This window comes from Anabrus simplex, chromosome 3, assembly GCF_040414725.1.
Source record: "Anabrus simplex isolate iqAnaSimp1 chromosome 3, ASM4041472v1, whole genome shotgun sequence".
Taxonomy (NCBI): Eukaryota; Metazoa; Arthropoda; class Insecta; order Orthoptera; family Tettigoniidae; genus Anabrus; species Anabrus simplex.
This window is the reverse complement of record NC_090267.1, coordinates 435,611,830-435,631,420: the sequence shown is the minus strand read 5'-3', so window position 1 is coordinate 435,631,420 and position 19,591 is coordinate 435,611,830. Positions and strand designations below refer to the sequence as shown.

The following is a 19,591-nucleotide window of genomic DNA, read 5'->3' as shown; positions in this document are numbered from 1 at the left end:
AAACACCAATTGTGCCGGGCTGAGTGGCTCAGATGGTTGAAGCGCTGGCCTTCTGACCCCAACTTGGCAGGTTCGATCCTGGCTCTGTCCGGTGGTATTTGAAGGTGTTCAAATACGTCAGCCTCGTGTCGGTAGATTTACTGGCACGTAAAAGAACTCCTTCGGGCCTAAATTCCGGCACCTCGGCGTCTCCGAAAACCGTAAGAGTAGTTAGTGGGATGTAAAGCAAATATTATTATTATTATTATTATTATTATTATTATTATTATTATTATTATTATTATTGTACCGGGCGGTACACCCCTACGCCGCACTTTTAAATCTTGCGCCAAGAAAACCTCCTCTACATGAGAAACACTGAACTTAAAACTAAACCTCCTTAAACTTTTGCTCAGATGATGTCACTACCTTAATTTTGTGATTTGAAGTTGCCAGTACTGTGTGAATTTCAACGTGTTTTGTTTTCCGTTCTTCAAGAAGTGTGGACATTCTCTCATAGATGTCTCTGCTAAAAAACTATGATCATGCACCGTGGTGCGAAGTGAGGGAACCTTTTTGAAGAAATTTTGTATTCATAAGTTTTTTCCTTACTAAATTATGTTCGTTCATTTGTGGTTTGGCAATTTTGATCTTTTCTTTGCGCCATTTTTAAATTTAGCCAATCCAGAATTTCTGTAATTAATTTCCGACCAATCATGTATTTCTTCTTCGATTTTGAGTGTAACTTTTCAAGTTAACCACTAAACACCGAGGGTGTGTCTTGATCATTCATGAAAGGTCTCGAACTTTCCCCGAGGGTTTATAAACTGCTGATTTTCACGTCTCTTGGCCATTTGATCAACATCTATCTAAGTGTGTGGATGTGAAGCAGGAGGCAGGTGGTGCCTCCTTCATCAGGCAGCAGGTCTTCAGCAAGGTAATGGCCATTTAACGTCTTTATTTCTTGCTAGCTCAGCAGTTTAACCCGCGGGAAAGGTCGGAAACCTTTACCATGTAACCTATCTTTCTAAACATGTAATTTTCTGCCGGCTTATGTAGAAACTTAATTAAATCTGTAACTGTAATTTGGGGATAGAGAGTGATTTACCCTCTCGAGCTCTCCTTCATTTTGGTTCGAGGTGACTACGTTTTGGTAACTGATTTTCTTCTCTTCCTTAATGTCTTAAATAATTCTTATACGAGTCACCTCCATAGTTTGGGAATAGCCCCTGTTTCATCGGCCTGGTGCCTTTTAGGTTTTAAGAAGCTACATAGAGGAGTGCAAGTGTTCGCCTCCTTTTATTTTGTTTTTGGGCCATTTATTTATCTGTTATTTCTTCTACACAGAGGCCCTGTAGGCTTTGTACGAGATACCCCTGTTTCATTTTTGTATGTTGTGCCTTGATGGCTAGTAATTGTTTCTGATATTGCCTTGAAAAGGCTTGAAAAACTGAGAGCGTGTCAGCTCTTTTCTAGTGTTGTTGAAATGCCTCTGGGAGGCTTGACATTGTAAAGTGGGAGCAAGTGCTCCATGTTATTAGGGGATTTCTGCCCTTGAACAAATTTGGGCGTGGAGCTAGAAGCTCGGAATTGTAAAACTAGGGGCTTGTAGCCCAAGAGAGTTAAAATTCTTGGATCCTGTTAAATTTTGTTGTTATTGATTGTTAAAACTCAGAAAATATAACCTTGTTGAAGTTTTAAGTTAACTTTGATTTGGTAGTTAGACCCATTCATCCTGGCACCTTCTTTCACCTCTGCTGATCCACCAACCACAGTAACAATTATTATTATTATTATTATTATTATTAACCTTATTGGCCACATTGGGCTACTTCCACGTTCACTTTCTCTTTGAAGGTTGTACTGTTTGGTTCTTTTCATTTGCCCAATACTACTTTTTCATTCATTCTGATTGTAATTTTCTCAGTTGTCTGAAATCACTATAGCCCTTCTGTGCATCTTTTCTGCTGAAAATTTGATTGTCTTAAGAGGGGTGTTAATTTTTTGTTCTCCACATCTGCTATCATGAGTTCAGCTGCTTTTAGATCTTGTTGAATTTCGTGGATCCGTTAACTTCGATTATGTAGATAGCTGTTGTAGATCTCTTCACATGGTTATTCAGGGTTTTTAGTTGGGATGGGTATGGGAAGGAGACTGTATAAGTCTTTGGTAAGACCTCGATTAGAGTATGATTCCAGTGTATAGAACCCACACCAAGATTACTTGATACAAGAACTGGAAAAAGTCCAAAGGAAAGCAGAGTGATTTGTTCTGGGGTGATTTCAGACAAATGAGTAGTGTTGTGGAAATGTTGCAAACTTTGGGCTGTGAAGACTTGGCAGTAAAAAGATGAACTGCTCGACTAAGTGGTACATTCTGAGCCGTCAGTGCAGAGTTGGCATGGAATGACATTAGTAGACGAATAATCTTGAGTGCAGCTTTTAAAAGTAGGAAATATCATACGGCAAAGTTGGAATTCAAGAGGACACATTGGGGCAAATATTCATTAATAGGAAAAGAATTAGGGATTGGAATAATTTATCTAGGAAAATGTTCGATAAATTTCAAATTTCTTTGGAATCATTTAAGAGAGAACTAAGTAAACAATTCATACGGAATGTGCCACCTGGGCAGATCAGTGTTTGATCAGCAATTTACACTGTTTATCTAGTCATATACATACACAAGGCTGTTAAACAGAAAATGTTTGAAGGCCCTAGTGCGCTTATCGAATAACTAGTCTTGACATTCAGAGAACATTGGCTATGCCATTTTCTCATTGTGTCACCTTATAAGAATGATTGCATCAGTAGTTGTAAATACATATTAAAATGGTTCATTTAGAGTGAAAAATACATATACATATGTTTTGAGTGTGTGTCTAGCTCATGAATGAGCAACATTATTTTACACTGGATTGTAAATTAAATTTACAAGTTGTATTAGAATTATTGAAGAAATGTTTACCAATGTACCAGTTCCCTCTGACACCACTGTATGTACCATCTTCAAGTAATATTGAAACAAATGACTGTAAATACTACAGCTAGAATAAACTTTCGTTGTTATGAATTACATATTATTTGCCCCACAGTGTGTAAATTCAAAATTACGTAATTGCATAGTAATATCTCCTTTTCTATTTCCAGGAATGTAAATCAGACAGACAGGTCTCCAGAAAAAGATGAAGAAAGGAAAACTTCTGATAGTGGAGGGTAACTATCAATATAAGTACTTCAAAATTAATATAGACCTCTTCTCCAACATGTTTATACTGTTTACAGAGGAGGACCAACAGCACTGGGTTAGGTTCTATTCATTTTAATATGGTGTATCCTGGGTAATACTTGGGGTACTACATTCAAAAGTTCGCATCTGATTTCGAGAACGGATGATAATAATAATAATAATGATAATAATAATAATAATAATAATAATAATATGGCCTCGATTACAGTGTGTAGGCATTTTAGTTTGATGCCATTTAGGCTGCCTGTGTGTTACTTCCGACATTCCGTTCTACTCGACCAGGTGAGGGAACAGATCTTGGTAGGGTGATCTATGGCCAAGTTTTAATTCATTTTCTTGGGTAAACACCAAGCATGTCTCTAAATATATTTTATATGCTTTATATGCATGGAATATTGAAATGCACTTTTTGTCCTCCAAAAATCCAACTGTTCTATTATCTCTTTGTTTAATACCCAAACACTTACAATTGCTTTCTCCTAGTTGCGTTATAGTTCCCTGCCCGGTTGGCCTAGCTTAGATCCCCATTTCTCTCCTGGAAAATTTAAGTCCTGACAATAGGATGCGCACTGATTTTCAGAACGCTGTTGAAATTGGAAGTAAATTAAAATTCATCAATTCTTAGTGGCACAGTCAGTCATTCTTCTCTTCCCAAGATAACCTGTTCAGTCCCGGCAGTGGTTGTTGGCATTTAAGAATGTATATATGCTATAGCTCTGGCTTCTGGAACTTCGGAACTCTTTTGGATATAGTAAAATGGTTCCCCACTCCTTCCCCAGGTACATAACATATAGCCAGTACATAACATATAGACCATAGCTGCTTCCTCTTCACTCCTACCTAATTTAATTACGAATACAGACACCGCAGCCACTTACAGTACATTGTACAGTAATAAGAATAAAAACTTTATTGGTTTTACCTCTTACTTCAAAGTTTTTGGAGTAGCCAAGGTATCAGAATTTTGTCTCGCAGTAGTTCTTTTACGTGCCAGTAAATCTACCAACACAAGGCTAGTTTGTTTGAACACCTTCAGATACCACCGGACTGAGCTAGAATCAAACCTGCTAATTGAGCTTTCAAGCCAACACTCTGCCGAGCAACATGAAGGCCATGCTGAGTGACACAATATCAGATATTTGTAATGTGAGGTTTTAGGAGCATTATTTAGTCAGTAAGGTTTGAGCTGTGCTTAGAGGAGAATGTGATATCCATGCATTTCAGTTTAGAGCCAGAAAACAATAAAATGCCAAACGTACCAGTATTAGAAATCGTGAAAATTACTTCTAAATTGGAAAAATAGAATGGAAAAGCTTGGAAGGGGAAACAGTCTTCTGTCTAATGTAGGGAAACCTTCAACAACTGCTTATTTGGTTTTTAGTTTAATTGTCGAGATCGTTTTTTCCCTAGAGACTGTTCTTTTCTTCAATACAAGGGCTGTTACTTGTCTTTCTATAAATTACTTGATATGTCTTCAAAGCCTTTATTGAACATGAAAAGGTAGCATATATGACAACACATTACAGCAGTATGAACGTAATGCTCTTATTTTCTTCTTTCAAATTTGGCACTCTATCGTGTTGTTTACTCGAACGTTAGATGTCTCAAACTTCACCGTTGACGTTTCCTGTCAATGCTGCGCACTATTATTTTGAATTTGCGAATGTATCCGATATCTGTATCATACCTGCCAAGTATTCCGGTTTTTCCATAAAATGTACGGATTTGGGTGTGTTTTTCACTGTACGGATGAACATCATTATTGTATGGATTTTGAATATCCGCGCTTGGTTTCGCGTTTGCGGTCAAATCAGATTTGACTTTCTATAGTAGCTGGTAATACAAGATGCAGTGTTAGAAACTTTACTGGTATATGTATTGATAATCACATTGACCATCTCCGTGCTTTTGTCACCTGCACACAAGTATGAAGTCACCTGTTCGACCTCAGCTGCTACTTCATTCACCGAGATGTTCCCAAACAAGTAGCTGGCTGTGATTTTGAAGAAAAGAAATCCATGAAAAGTAGCAGGCTGTGGATTTATATATAACAACTTTAGTAACTGCGTCATGCTTTGTTGCAGCTGAAAGGCTTAGTTTGTGTTTGGGTGCGAGTAACATTGGCAGTAGTTCTGAACCTGGTGGAATTGTGTGACGAATTTGTAAGCGATTTAGTATTTTTAGTGGTGTTTGTAATGAGTTCAACTAAGAAACAATATTATCAGTCTTTTAGGGAGGCATATTCTGCTTAATTTCCTTGTTTTATACGATCACGGAAAGTGTTTCCAGTGTTAAGTGAAAACAGATGAGCGCTCGTCAATATGTAACTTTGTATAAGTATTTAATTTCAGGGGTGATCATAACATATATTTGGCTTGTTTTAGTATTGTTTATAATCTCCCACCCTTGCCGTCCTTTTTCATTATGTTTCAAGACTTTGCGACGCATGCACACGGTTCCGCTTTAGGATCTTCCGGATTTCTTTTTAAAAGTTGGCGAGTATGCTGTATAAAACGGTATTTGAATTCCTCACAGCAGAAGAAATTAGTCCAAGTAAGATCCACACTTGTCTCAAAATTTTGTTTTGTGGGCCATACTGTTGATTTGTACTCAAGAGGACAAAACGCATTTCTGGGATGGGGTAATGGAATACAGTATACCTCTAATGTGGCCAGCCAGTGACTTCATCCACTCTTTTATAGCTTGTTCTCTTTGCATCTTGTTTACCTACCTTCATAACTGAATGGTTGATTCATCCTGCAGTCCCGTGCAAATTAATTGGTACAAAACGATAACATGCATATTTCATATTCTTTCGCACTTATTCATCTAATACATACTTTCTAGCTGCCTCTGTGGATGTGTGGTAGAGTGTCGGCCTCCGGATCCCAAGATAGCGGGTTCAAACCTGGCAGAGGTAGTCGGATTTTTGAAGGGCAGAAAAATGTCCATTCGACACTCCATGTCGTACGATGTCGGCATGTAAAAGATCTCTGGTGATAAATTTGGTATTTACCCGACAAAATTAATTAAATCTCAGCCATAGACGCCCAAAAGAGATCCGGTTTACTCTGTCTGCCATCTAGCGGACCTAGAGTAAAACGGAACGTTGAAATTGACGAGCAGACAGCCAGATGGCGTCAAATCGAAATGTCTGCAAACGGTAGGTGAGGCCATACGATTATTGTTGTTGTTGTTGTTATTATTATTATTATTATTATTATTATTATTATTATTATTATTATTATTATTATTTTATCTTTACTAAGTACTAATATGTCCTCCCTTCTGTTTTATAAGTTGCTTTACACAATTTTTTTATGGATTCCATAAGCTCGGAACACACAATTATTTTAACACTAACACCGCGGCGTTCTGCATACCCCCTAGAACTGTGGCTGGGTCACTTACGACCCACCTCTATTTTTTGTTATTAGTAATGATTGGATGGGGATGTGGTAACTGAAGAATATACCAGTACGTGCGTTGGATATTTTATTTGAAATTTAATACAGATGTAGACAGTAGGATTGCCCCACTTCAATGACCACAAAGATAGTCCAGTTCTAAGCCCTTGCTCCTATGGCACTGCAAATCTACAGTATAGCAATAAAGGCTTCCATGTCTTTAATTTCTAGGGACCAATCATTTGACACCAGTATACATGATGTGCATTATGCTGCATATTGTTTCTTTGTAGGAATAGCACTTTACATGACACATGTTGAGCATACATAATATTCCTTGGCTGTACACTTGCTACAAAGAGGTTTTTTTTTGCATAAGATAGGGAAGAAGGAATAACAGCTGGGTCATCGATAACCCAGCTGCAGTTCTAGTGTTAAGTTTGTCATCATGAAACCACACTAACGAGGCTCTTTTTTTTCATGTTATTTTTGAAACAGTCAAGTTTTGTCTCCTTTTTCAAATAGCCCACATGTTTTCTATTGGATTAATGTCAAGGGAGTTCCTGGCTAGTCTTAGGACATAATATTGTTCTCAAGGGAATTTATTTCTTCTCTTTCTTCCAAGATGTTAAGGGGTTAAATCTTGCTGAAAAATTCTGTTACCATCTGGGAACCTCTTCTGCAGCTCACTAATAACTCTCCTTTCCTGCAATTGGATGTACTGGTCAGATTTCATCATCCTGTCGACTGGTACCAAGTGTTCTATTTATAATTGAAGGAGGAGATGTTCCACTTGATCAATACAATATTTCTTAGAAATGCAATTATATTCTATATTGAAATACAGGACTAGTTTTGGCTCTTTGATTGGACCATCCTGAGCTAAATATATAGTTTTAAATACTAAAATAGTACTCTTCAGTAATTAAAAGATGTCTTAAAAATGTCCATTTAATAGTTAAAAGGGTATAGATATTTCTTATATTTATTAGATATTAGACTAACAGTTTCCTGCTGGTTCGGCCCGCAATGTACAAAGTATGGTGTTGTTCGTTACTGTCATCACGGATGTATTTGCAAAGTTTCGAGTTAATGAAATAAAGCACATGATCTGCTGTGGTAATAGAACGTAATATTATGTCAACAAAACACTTGAAAATACATCACACGAAGAAATTGATTTGAATGTTCCTCAGAACAACACTACACGCCAAACTGTTAAAAAAGTCCTTCAAAAGATCTTTGTCTTGGAGACAAATGTACTCATAACTTTTCTCATAATCCACCAATTTAAGTAGTTATTACCTCAAAAGAAAGCGATTGTTCCACGGAGTGTTTTTAGACCAAAATGAGCTGCGTACCTCAATTAGAACGAAATATATGATTGCTTCAAAGAGACAAAAAATTGAAAAATCAAATAATTTGAGGAAGGCGGAAGTTAGGTGATTTATAGTACCTGATAACAAATATGTGCATGAATACCTTTCAGTTAAAAAAAGAATGAAGGAAATCGACTGGATAGAATGGCCGGACTGACTGAATTTAGTTTTCATAAATTTTTTTAATATATAGATTAGATATTTATTGGATATTTCTTCACAAAATGTGAGCATGCTCAGATTATATAAGAGTGTAATAATATTGCTGTACTATGGAACTGCCTTACCAGGTGTTATTGCATTACAAAGATTTGACCATGAGGGAACATCCTTCGTTGCTGTGATGATTGGAATAAAATTATTCAGTGGACATTTTAAAGAACAGTGATATGATCATTTAATTATTGAAGACTGCTATTTTAGTATTGAATTATAAATAGAATTAAGGAATCATCAATACGGACAAAATAAAGTTATCATATGCCACTAAGGGTCTTGGTCCTTCATGTGAAACGCCCCCAAAACTTTATCTTCACGGGATGATTCATGGTCTTTTGCAAATGTGCTGAGGTGGTTGGCTCATTTTTTGCTTGGTGCACATATTGAATCCTTCCCCCATCCCCCTGTACTTCAAAGTGACTCGCCAGACAAAAGAACTTTCTTCCAGGGTTCTGTTGTCCTGTTTTGATGACTGTGCTCATAAGAGACTTTTCCTACATATTTCTTCTGTTAGAATGTATTTGCAGACTTGCAGGCTTTCCTTCTGGCTGACAGAAGTCTTATGATGAACACTAAAAACATGCTGTTTCACTCTCCTTTTCCCCATTTCATGAGCCTAGTCCACAGCAGTGAGCGTGGGGTTTGATTTGCTGCTTCTGAGGATAAGATGTTCATTTGTTAGTGTTTTTTCCTTTTTCCTCCCACTTTTTTTTTAATTGAGCCAGACTGTTTGTGCCGCTGAATAATTCTATTTATAGTGCTTGCACTGACACTAAATTTGGTGACTAACTCTCTTGTGGAAGTATTCTGAAATGATGCTATAATGCTACAATCGCACTAATCTTCTTGGAGTTGTATCCGTTCATTAGAGACCATAGATATTACTAATTGCACACAAAAAGATCAAAATTAGTTAAGTGATGCACATTGAAATCAACTTTCAATCTAAAACAGCCATCACACAGATTTATTGCCATTGAATAACAGTGCAAAGAATGCATAGAAAATGCAGGATCTAAGAATAACCAGTGTGTAGGATACTGTGAAGCTGGACTGAGGCTTACAGAGAATGATGATGCTATTCTATTGGCAAGTAATGAAGATGAACTTGATGAATTATTGCAGCGAGTAGAAAATGAAAGTCATCAGGTTGGATTGGAAGCGAATGAAAGCAAAACTAAGGTGATGTTTGCTGATAGAGGAAATAATCTCCAATTTAGTGGTCATCTAGTAGGCTTGGTTGTTATTGAATTTATCTTGGCTCCTTGCTGAACAATACTGGCAGCTCAAAGAAAGAGATCAGAACAGCAATTGCTTTTCGAAAATTTGCTATGAATTAGCTCCAAACAATCTTGCGTGACCAAGCAATCAGTAAAAATATAAAGAAACGTTTGGTTTGTGTCTTAGTATTTTCAGTCTTCTTCTATAGCTGTGAATCATGGCCATTGAAGCCAAAGGACAAAAAGCGAGACACATTTGAAATGTGGGGCTGGCGGAGGACGCTACGAATACCTTGGATGAAGAGAAGATCTAAAACTCCGTAATTGAATAGCTTGGTATCCAAAATCGAACCCTGCAGTTCTTTAGGCATGCATTAAGGAGAGAAAATAGCTTTGAAAAATAGTTTTGCAAGGAAAAGTACACAAAATCAGGCCACGTGAAAGAGCTGCCAGTAGATAGACTGGGTCAAAGACACAACACAAGCACCTCTTCAAGTGACACTCCGGAAAGCAGAAGACTGCAAAGATAGGAGACTGGTAATTGACTCCGTCGAATAGTAAAGTAAGGATGAGACCACGACAGTGAGACACGATTCACAATTAAGTATTTATTTATTTTCCACCTAGTCGATACAATGATTGCTTAAGGCAATTTTTAATGGTCAAAAGTGGTACATGTTTCGTATATTATCAACATCTTCAGCCACATAACACTGTTTAGATGAAAAATATATAAAATTGACAAAGTAATGCTTTAGAGGAAGTGACCTTAAAATTAACATAAGATTGACAAGATGAAAACAAACAAATAACTCAAGAGAAAATATATAAATTATTTCTACAATAGAAAGCAGTCGTCAAGGAAACACTTGTACAATATTCCATAGAGAAATTGTCCTAATAAATATTCTTTTCTTAATAATTCATGAAAAAAGATCAATTTATAAATTAAAAATTATACAATTTATAAGTAATTATCGAAATGAAGAAATCCTGATATCACAGTGCGGCTCTTATTATTAACATAGATGAAAATATAACTACTAATTCCTAGTTGTCAAATCTTATTAAGCCTGCTTTCCTTTGGAACAGTAACTCCTGTCATTCTTTCACAGTTTTGCGCCGGGTGTAATATTGATGATGCGTTCTTCCTTGCTCTTGCACCTGAGGAGGTGGAGGAGCGGGGGATATAGGTGTGTCAAGAATTTCCTTGCTGTCACCTATAGCTTCAACTGAGGAGGAATAAGTTGTAGGGCTATATGTAGGTGGAGAAATTCCAATTCTTTTTTCTTGATCCTTCTCAAGCATTTTCAAATATACTAGAATTTGATAATATAATGGATTCTTATATTCTACAGCCTCATTAAGGTTATCATTTTTCTTTACAAGTTGGTCTAGATGAATGTACAGGTCTTCATATGTGTTCATTAAGCTGCCCTTTTTTAACTTATGAAGACCTGTACATTCATCTAGACCAACTTGTAAAGAAAAATGATAACCTCAATGAGGCTGTAGAATATAAGAATCCATTATATTATCAAATTCTAGTATATTTGAAAATGCTTGAGAAGGATCAAGAAAAAAGAATTGGAATTTCTCCACCTACATATAGCCCTACAACTTATTCCTCCTCAGTTGAAGCTATAGGTGACAGCAAGGAAATTCTTGACACACCTATATCCCCCGCTCCTCCACCTCCTCAGGTGCAAGAGCAAGGAAGAACGCATCATCAATATTACACCCGGCGCAAAACTGTGAAAGAATGACAGGAGTTACTGTTCCAAAGGAAAGCAGGCTTAATAAGATTTGACAACTAGGAATTAGTAGTTATATTTTCACCTATGTTAATAATAAGAGCCGCACTGTGATATCAGGATTTCTTCATTTCGATAATTACTTATAAATTGTATAATTTTTAATTTATAAATTGATCTTTTTTCATGAATTATTAAGAAAAGAATATTTATTAGGACAATTTCTCTATGGAATATTGTACAAGTGTTTCCTTGACGACTGCTTTCTATTGTAGAAATAATTTATATATTTTCTCTTGAGTTATTTGTTTGTTTTCATCTTGTCAATCTTATGTTAATTTTAAGGTCACTTCCTCTAAAGCATTACTTTGTCAATTTTATATATTTTTCATCTAAACAGTGTTATGTGGCTGAAGATGTTGATAATATACGAAACATGTACCACTTTTGACCATTAAAAATTGCCTTAAGCAATCATTGTATCGACTAGGTGGAAAATAAATAAATACTTAATTGTGAATCTATTGAAGTGCGATACGGACCATGAAGCTGATTTTATGTAATAGTGAGACACGAGTCATACAAAGAAGAAGAAGAAGAATCACACCTACCAATCATTGGGAAAATTATGAAAAAAATACCTTGTTCAGAATAATTTGCATGGTACTGTAGATGATAATGACCTGAAAACTATGCATTTGGATATCTGACACTGTTTGGAACTTTTTGTTTTTTTTCTGCTGGGTTTACTATGCTCAAATTGTACAGAGAGAGCCAATGAATTGGCTGGCAGTGTTTTTTCACTGAACCTGTAGGTCCAGATGGTGACGGGGACAAGGTCATGCTAGCTCGTCACTGTAAGTGTGGATCTAAAGGTGATTCAGTTGACACATATTTGTTCTGCATTTGATCACGAAATGAAATATCTCTCGGTTCCGCATATGTTCTCTACTAAACAGTGTGTTTTTGTTTATAATTCATATCGTCCTTGGAAAGGCAAAGTATCGTAAGCAACAAAATATGAATTTTACAGGAAATGATAAAAATGATTAGCAAGTTGAATACTTACAGTTTAGGCAGTTCAGGTTTTTATTCTACTCCAGAAAGGAATTTTTCACCTTATTGTCATATTAGATTACATATTTATTCAATCATAGCAAAAAGTAACTTGGTCGACGAGTGTGTTGTTTAACAAAGTGGTCTTAGAATAGCTTTTGTAGAGCTTACGATATTTTGGAGGAATTGGTTTGAAGGAATGTAAGGCATGAAAATAATAAGGGATTTTCTTAAATGATTGTATTATTATTCTCGTATCAGAAACATACAGATTGTACACACTTATAATTACTATATTACATTTGCCCAAAACTTGGCCACTTCCAATGCTTGATATAGTTCATCTTCTGTGCAGGAGGCTGGACATAGTTGACATTGGGGCATATGGTGGATGGTCTGGTCTTCTCCGCAGTCACATTTGATTTTTCCTTGATCTATGTAGCCCCGTCTTGCCAAATTAACCTTGGATCTGCCAACTCCATATCTCAGTCTATTCAGGGACTTCCAGATCATCCATTGTTCATCGTGGTCAGGAGGTAGAGTTTCAGAGAATCTTACCCGGCCCGGGGGAAGGTATGATGTAGCCCTCTATAATTGCAACCTGGCTTTTTCAGTAGTGATTCCAAGTTCCTTCGAAGTTCTAAGAAAACTTCCTTGACTTTAATCATTGCAGATGCGGTTCATGCCCATATAGAGGATGGGTCCTTTCCTGTTCCACTGTATTTCTTTCCTTGTTCGTAGCTATTTCTCTTCGAACAGAAGGAGGTGCTATGCCTGCAAGGTGGTGGAGCTATTTGACTCCAGTGGATTTCAAGCAACCTGTTACAATTCTACTAGTGTCGTTGAGAAATATATCCACCTGTTTAGCATATGTTGAATTATACCAAACAGGACACGCATACTCTGCCGCAGAATAGCATAGTGCCATTGCAGAAGTTCGGATGGTTTCAGGTTGGCTACCCCACTGTGATCTGGCCAGTTTCCGTAAAAGATTGTTCCTGGTGGAGACTTTAGATTTGCAGTTCATGCAGTGCTTCTTGACAGTAGGACATCTATCAAGTATCACTCCTAGATATTTTGGAGACTCACAGTGTTGCAAGTTATAAATTTCATTTTTTGTCTGTATTGAAGATCTACTTGTGATACAAATTCTTATAATTTTGTTAATTACCACCTATTCAATACAATAAAAACTTACATATTTATTAAGTTGTTCATATGGTACATGTTTCGCTCCTTTTTCGTGAGTATCATCAGCCAATTATTAATTACGTAAGGTTATATAAGATCATGAATCTATTCTATTGGATTAAGGTTATGCTTGTAAACCTGATTGACAAATCTTATAATACTTTACAAGTCATATAACAATAAAATTATGTCTTTAAGTTAAAACATATTTGTTTAAAATGTATCTAAGTCTAACATTTTATTGACGAAACTTATCTGGTGAACATCCTTTAAAATTATTTTTAAAAACCTTTTGAGATCTGGCTAATTTGTTATGATTGCTTGACTTGCCGTTGAAACTTCGTTAACTATATTAACAATTTTCTACAGTTGATAATTGCCTATGTTATGAACATTTTACTTGTTCTCGATGTTGCTGGAGTAACATTTGCATTGGCAATGTATTGGCATTAATTTTATGTTGTCAATACGAGAATATTGTTCATGAACAAACTTGTTGGTGAATAAACACTTTCTAATGTGATGTAGAATTTGAATTGTTCTCGTATGTTCCAAATTGGGCTTGTTGGTATATCTGTAATGAAAGATAAAAGATATATGTTTATGGTTCTAATTATAATTCTGTATAAATTTCTTATCGAAAGAACTGTCACTTTTCTTTCTGCTGCGTAATTGTCTAGAACTACTTGTTGTTCTGTTTGCACTCCTTGTATTATATAAGTGAGTGTGGATGAGTTTACGTTTTGGCGGGGAGTGGGAAGGGGAAGTGAAGGTAGGCAGTGCATTGATAGCTGCAATAGATTGTGCAGGGGACTGCCTAGGAGAAGTAAGGGGAGGAGTTGGAGTTTGTTTGTGTCAATAAGCCATTAACTTTTGTCGGATTAAAATGTTTATAGAATTTATTTATATCAGATTTAAGCATTTTTATTAGTTCCGGTAATTGTATTAAGATAGGGTTCTTTATTTCAATTTCATCATTTAGGTTTTTATCTTTGTTGTATTGCTGATCTAAATGAATGTATATGTTTTCCAATTCCGTCATTTCTTTTCCTTTTTCTACTCTTCTTAAAATTCTTAAATCCCTTTCAATAGTTGTAAAACTGTGTCCAGTTTCTAGCATTTGTGCTCTCAATGCAGAATGTTTCTTGTGTTTGGCTGCATTTACATGTTTGAGATATCTTATCATAAAGCTTCGGCCAGTTTGGCCAACATACGAAAAATTGCATTCTGCACACGCAAGCCTATATATTCCAGATCCTTGATATTGATTACTATTCATATTAACTTTATTGTGGTTGGAGACTCGCAGTGTTCCAGTTTGACCCCTGACCATATTATCCTTAACTTGCGATCGTATTAAGAAATGTAGATAAAAGTTTCATTAGGAATCGGTTAGATGTCCTCTTCACTATCTGTGTGATCAGTACAAAGTTTTAGCAATTTGTAGGCTGTAGAATGCTTATCCATTGTAATTGCAATGCACAAATAACCCAGCATGTTCCTTGGTATTATTTCCTCAAAGCAAATTGGCTCTTGAGCAAATCTCATAAGAAGCTGAGGAGGAGCAGCCTGTCCTGTAGAATAACACCCACGGTATCCTCTGCCTGTCGAAGAGGCGACTAAAAGGGGCCCCAGGGGCTCTGAACTTGGGAGCGTGTGTTGGCATTCACGGGGCCCTTGGCTGAGTCCTGGCATTGCTTCCACTTACTTGTGTCAGGCTCCTCACTTTCATCTGTCCTATTTAACCTCCCTCTCTTGGTCAACACTTGTTCTTTCCCAACCCCGACGGTATTAGGTATCGAGGCCTAGGGAGTCTTCAATTTTCACGCCCTTCGTTGCTCTTGTCTTTCTTTGGCAGATATCTTCATTTTCCAATGTCGGATCCCTTCCATTCTCTTTGATTAACATTATAGAGGATGGTTGCCGAGTTAAAACAATAACCACCACCACCACTCCTTCTTGGATATCAGTCATCAGAAGTACTCTGGTTCCGCAGCAACTCTCCTGTAAATTTATTCACAAGTCAACTACTGTAATGTCATGGTGTGTGGCCTCCAGAATGGCCTGGTGCAGGTCTTGTGAGTTGACGCCGTATAGGCGACTTTGATTAAAACCCTGCTGTTATTTCTAATCTTCTTCCAGTTGAAGCCTAACTCTTTTACAGTACTTCTTAACCTCGTAACATAACAGTTATTTACAAAATTGTGATTCTGTTCTACCTAATTTTTTAATTGTTAAAATGGACTCTCATTGTTATCATTGTCATTGTTTTCCAATAAAGTAAATTTTGCAAGCTTAACAATGAAATATAAGCTGCTGAAAAGTTTTATGGGGTTTTCTTTTAACTTACATCTATATATATATATAAATAAAATAAGAGTTTTGTCTGTATCAGTCATGTCCATAGTAACAAGGAAATGCACTTTTTACTTTTCCGTAATTTCTGTCTGTCATGTATGTATGTACACGCATCACGAGAAAACGGCTGAAGAGAATTTCATGAAAATCGGTATGTGAAGTCAGGGAATAAGCCGCTATAATCTAGGCTATAATTTATTTTACTCGTGCTGAGTGAAATGGTAGTGTAGGGGAAGGCCTAAAATTTAATTCTCAAATATTTATATTATTAGTGGTCTTGTCGATACATACTACATAATGAACGTTATATAGAATTAGATTTCCGATCATTTATGTCATACATTGTTATCGTACCGGCTTTGATAACACAGATATTCATGAATCTGTATTTTTTTGCCAAGTCCATATCAATGCCGAGCCATGAGAAAACTGGTTAACAGATTTGAATGAAAGTCGGTATAGAGAGTCGGGGAATAAGAAATTATGATGAAAGTTATAAACAATTTTATTCACCCTGGATGAAATTGTAGTTTAGGGGAAGGCACCTAACATTTAATTTTTAAATACCAATATCTTGGACCTATCGAAAAGTACTATATAACAAAAGTTACAGAGAATACAATTTACGACCATTTATATTTTATTCAGTTTTACCGTACCGACTATGATAATAGTGGTATTTCAGAGTTAGAAGAAAACTAAATATGAAGGCCTACAATATTGAAAGCGCATAACAATGATCAACAATAACATTACATTGACCATTGTTTGTTGTGATGTTCGTTGTCTCTTATGCTGCTGCTCAACTCAGATAGATGGGATTACTGGTGCGTACTGAATATAACAGCCTGACTGAATATTGGCGGGAAATAGCTGGGGAGTTAGAAATCTTTTTTCTTTAGCATGACATTCCTCTGGTTCATACATTTTCTGATACTGCCATTACGTAACAGACTTCTTCATCAAAGTATTCCAGCTATTCAATCCCTACTCTGACACGCTATATTGAATGAGCAATGTGCACACATAAGGCAGAGGCTCACTTAGTAGTAGTAGTAGTAGTAGTATGACCTGGTCTAGAATGACAATTTAGGCCTATTCCAAATTATAGCACCACAATTGACTAAACAACTCAAAATTCAACCCTGGAAAGAGCCATTCCTTAAAAAAAGCTGCTTCCACGTAACTTTTATTAATTTCTACATTCATTTAATTCCAAATTAGCAGTGAAGACTGGTTTTTTCCTCTGGCTTGAAGGAAAAATTTGCCTCCAAGTCAGATAGATTTTTCCTCCGCCACTGTAGTGAACTGAGATTTTCCGACTCATTGGGTAATCCTAGAAAACACATTAGTAACAGGGCATAGTTTTTGTCCTGGGAGTCTCCACTATTCGACACCCCCAGCCGGCCGAAATAAGACTAAGTGTGTTCACACGGATCACGGCTGTCTGCGGCTTGGTCATTCCAGCTCTGGAACATTGGACTGTTAAATCGGCAGCATAGTACTGTTTGTTAAAAGTGAGAAAATGTATGGTTTTTCAGTTGATCGAGTATGTCGTATGAAAGCATTGCTTTTAAACGCGCAATTCCTACTGACGTCATTGTAATGACCTATGTTCATTTAATTTGGGAAAACTACTTAGACAGTCTTTCTGAGGATGTGAAAAGGTAGATGAATAGTATCTGCCATTATAATGAAAACTCCCCAACCTGTTTGTGACTGATGTCTTCATATGAGGAAAGATGTCACAGATCTCGATAGCTGCAGTCGCTTACGTGCAGCCAGTATCCAGTAATCAGGAGATAGTGGGTTCGAGCCCAACTGTCAGCAGCCCTGAAGATGGTTTTCCGTGGTTTCCCATTTTCACACCAAGCAAATGCCGGGGCTGTACCTTCATTAAGGCCACGGCCACTTCCTTCCACTTCCTAGGCCTTTCCTATCCCATCCTCGCCATAAGACATATCTGTGTCGGTGCGACGTAAAGAAAAAAAAAGGGGGGGAAGAACGTTTGGTGACTTCCCCGTCGCATTTCTAGGGTAACGTTAAGTGCTATGCAATTTAATACAATCTTTCTCACTACATGTATACTACCTAACCTAGAATTCTGTATACAATTTAGAATTCCGTAGCGAAGCACGGGTACATCAGCTAGTGTAAAATAAATAACACAGCACCAAACACATGGCAAGTAAGATAACATGACACTCAATACTGTACAAGAAAGACATTGTTCGTATGTTTGTGGCTTTGTGAAATGCCCTAAAACAAGGATGAACACACAATGCTACCTCGCACTCCTTACACATGTACCTGGATTCCCTTTGTGGCTTCTTGCCTCTAGCATCGTGCACACAGAACTATCAGACTTACTAAACTCAATGTCAAACTTCTTCTTCACTCTCCATTTTCACTTAACTGATGAAGTACACTTAGACAGCAATAAATATGGAAAAGCAGCAAAAAAGAGCTGTCTGAGTCAGAGACATCTTTTGGCAAAAATAGGAAACCTGAAGTAATAATTTTATAAAAATCTGGCAAAATCTGAAAAACAACAGGAAACGAGTATAATCGGGCCTTATCAGTGAGCTACATTTCCAAGTATACTCGGGCTTTTATTTTATATAAATATATAAAATGCAGAGTATACTCGGGCTTTTATGCTAAGAGGTTAAACTGATACCTCCTTGGAAATTAATCCTTTCTCCTGACACAGGTCGTAATTTAGATATTGATGGAGTTGTTTTCTGAAGAATGTTTTTGCTTCTTGTTATGATACCCTCATCATTTCTTTTCATTCCCCCCACGTCCCTCAAGCTCTTGCTCCTCCCTCTGGTCATAAACAGCTCTATTCTCTTCCTGGTTGCCTCTGACCATTCCTTTTCCCTCTGTGCCTCAATTTCTTCACTGCATTCACTTCTCTGACTTTCCTCTTCTCTGGCTGTGTCTATAGCTGTATTTCTAGACCTTCCTATTCTCACCCCATTATCCACTACTCCTTCCTTATCACTGTTTATGTTCACACTTTCACTTTGCACATCTCTCTGCCTTTCTTCATTCATCTTACTGTTTCCCTTGGAATTTTCTTTATCACCTTCCTCGTCTTCTCCAACATTGCTGTATTCAACTTGTCTATCTTCCACTCTAATCACCATACTCCTCTTAATTACTTCCTCTTGTTTCATCTTCTCTTCTAGGTCCTCCCCCTGTGTGTGGGGGCGGTAGAATAACACCCACGGTATCCCCTGCCTCTCGTAAGAGGCAATTAAAAGGGGCCCCAGGGGCTCGGAACTTGGGAGCGTGGGTTGGCGACCACAGAGCCCTCAGCCAAGTCCTGGCATTGCTTCCACTTACTTGTGCCAGGCTCCTCGCTTTCATCTATCCTAACCGACCTCTCTTGGTCAACTCTTGTTCTTTTCCGACCCCAACGCTATTAGGTTTGCGAGGGCTAGGGAGTCTCGTTTTTACGGCCTTCGTGGCCCTTGTCTTTCTTTGGCCGATACCTTCATTTTTCGAAGTGTCGGATCCCTTCCATTTTTCTCTTTGATTAGTGTTATATAGAGAATATTTGCCTAGTTGTACTTCCTCTTAAAACAGTAATCACCACCACATCTTATAGGTCCATCAATTTAGTCACGGGTCAAATTCTTCTCCAGCTGCAGTTTGTCATTACAAGTTCCAGTCCCCTGATAAATGCTCTCAATCCTTGGTGTCTAGCTCCTACCATATGTTTATTGAGAATTTTAGCATTCCTGCTCCCTTTACTCCCCATATCTCTTTTG

At 37.2% G+C, this 19,591-nt stretch overlaps 1 protein-coding gene across 1 annotated transcript in view; it reads left to right on the top strand.

Annotated features, from left to right (window-relative positions):
* Nucleotides 1-19,591, top strand: part of Nup98-96 (nuclear pore complex protein Nup98-96) — a 474,154-nt gene that overhangs the window by 133,831 nt on the left and 320,732 nt on the right. Inside the window, exon 12 of the mRNA XM_067143470.2 lies at nucleotides 3,129-3,194. Coding sequence (XP_066999571.1) covers nucleotides 3,129-3,194 — 66 coding nt within the window. The remainder of the gene's footprint in view (nucleotides 1-3,128; nucleotides 3,195-19,591) is intronic.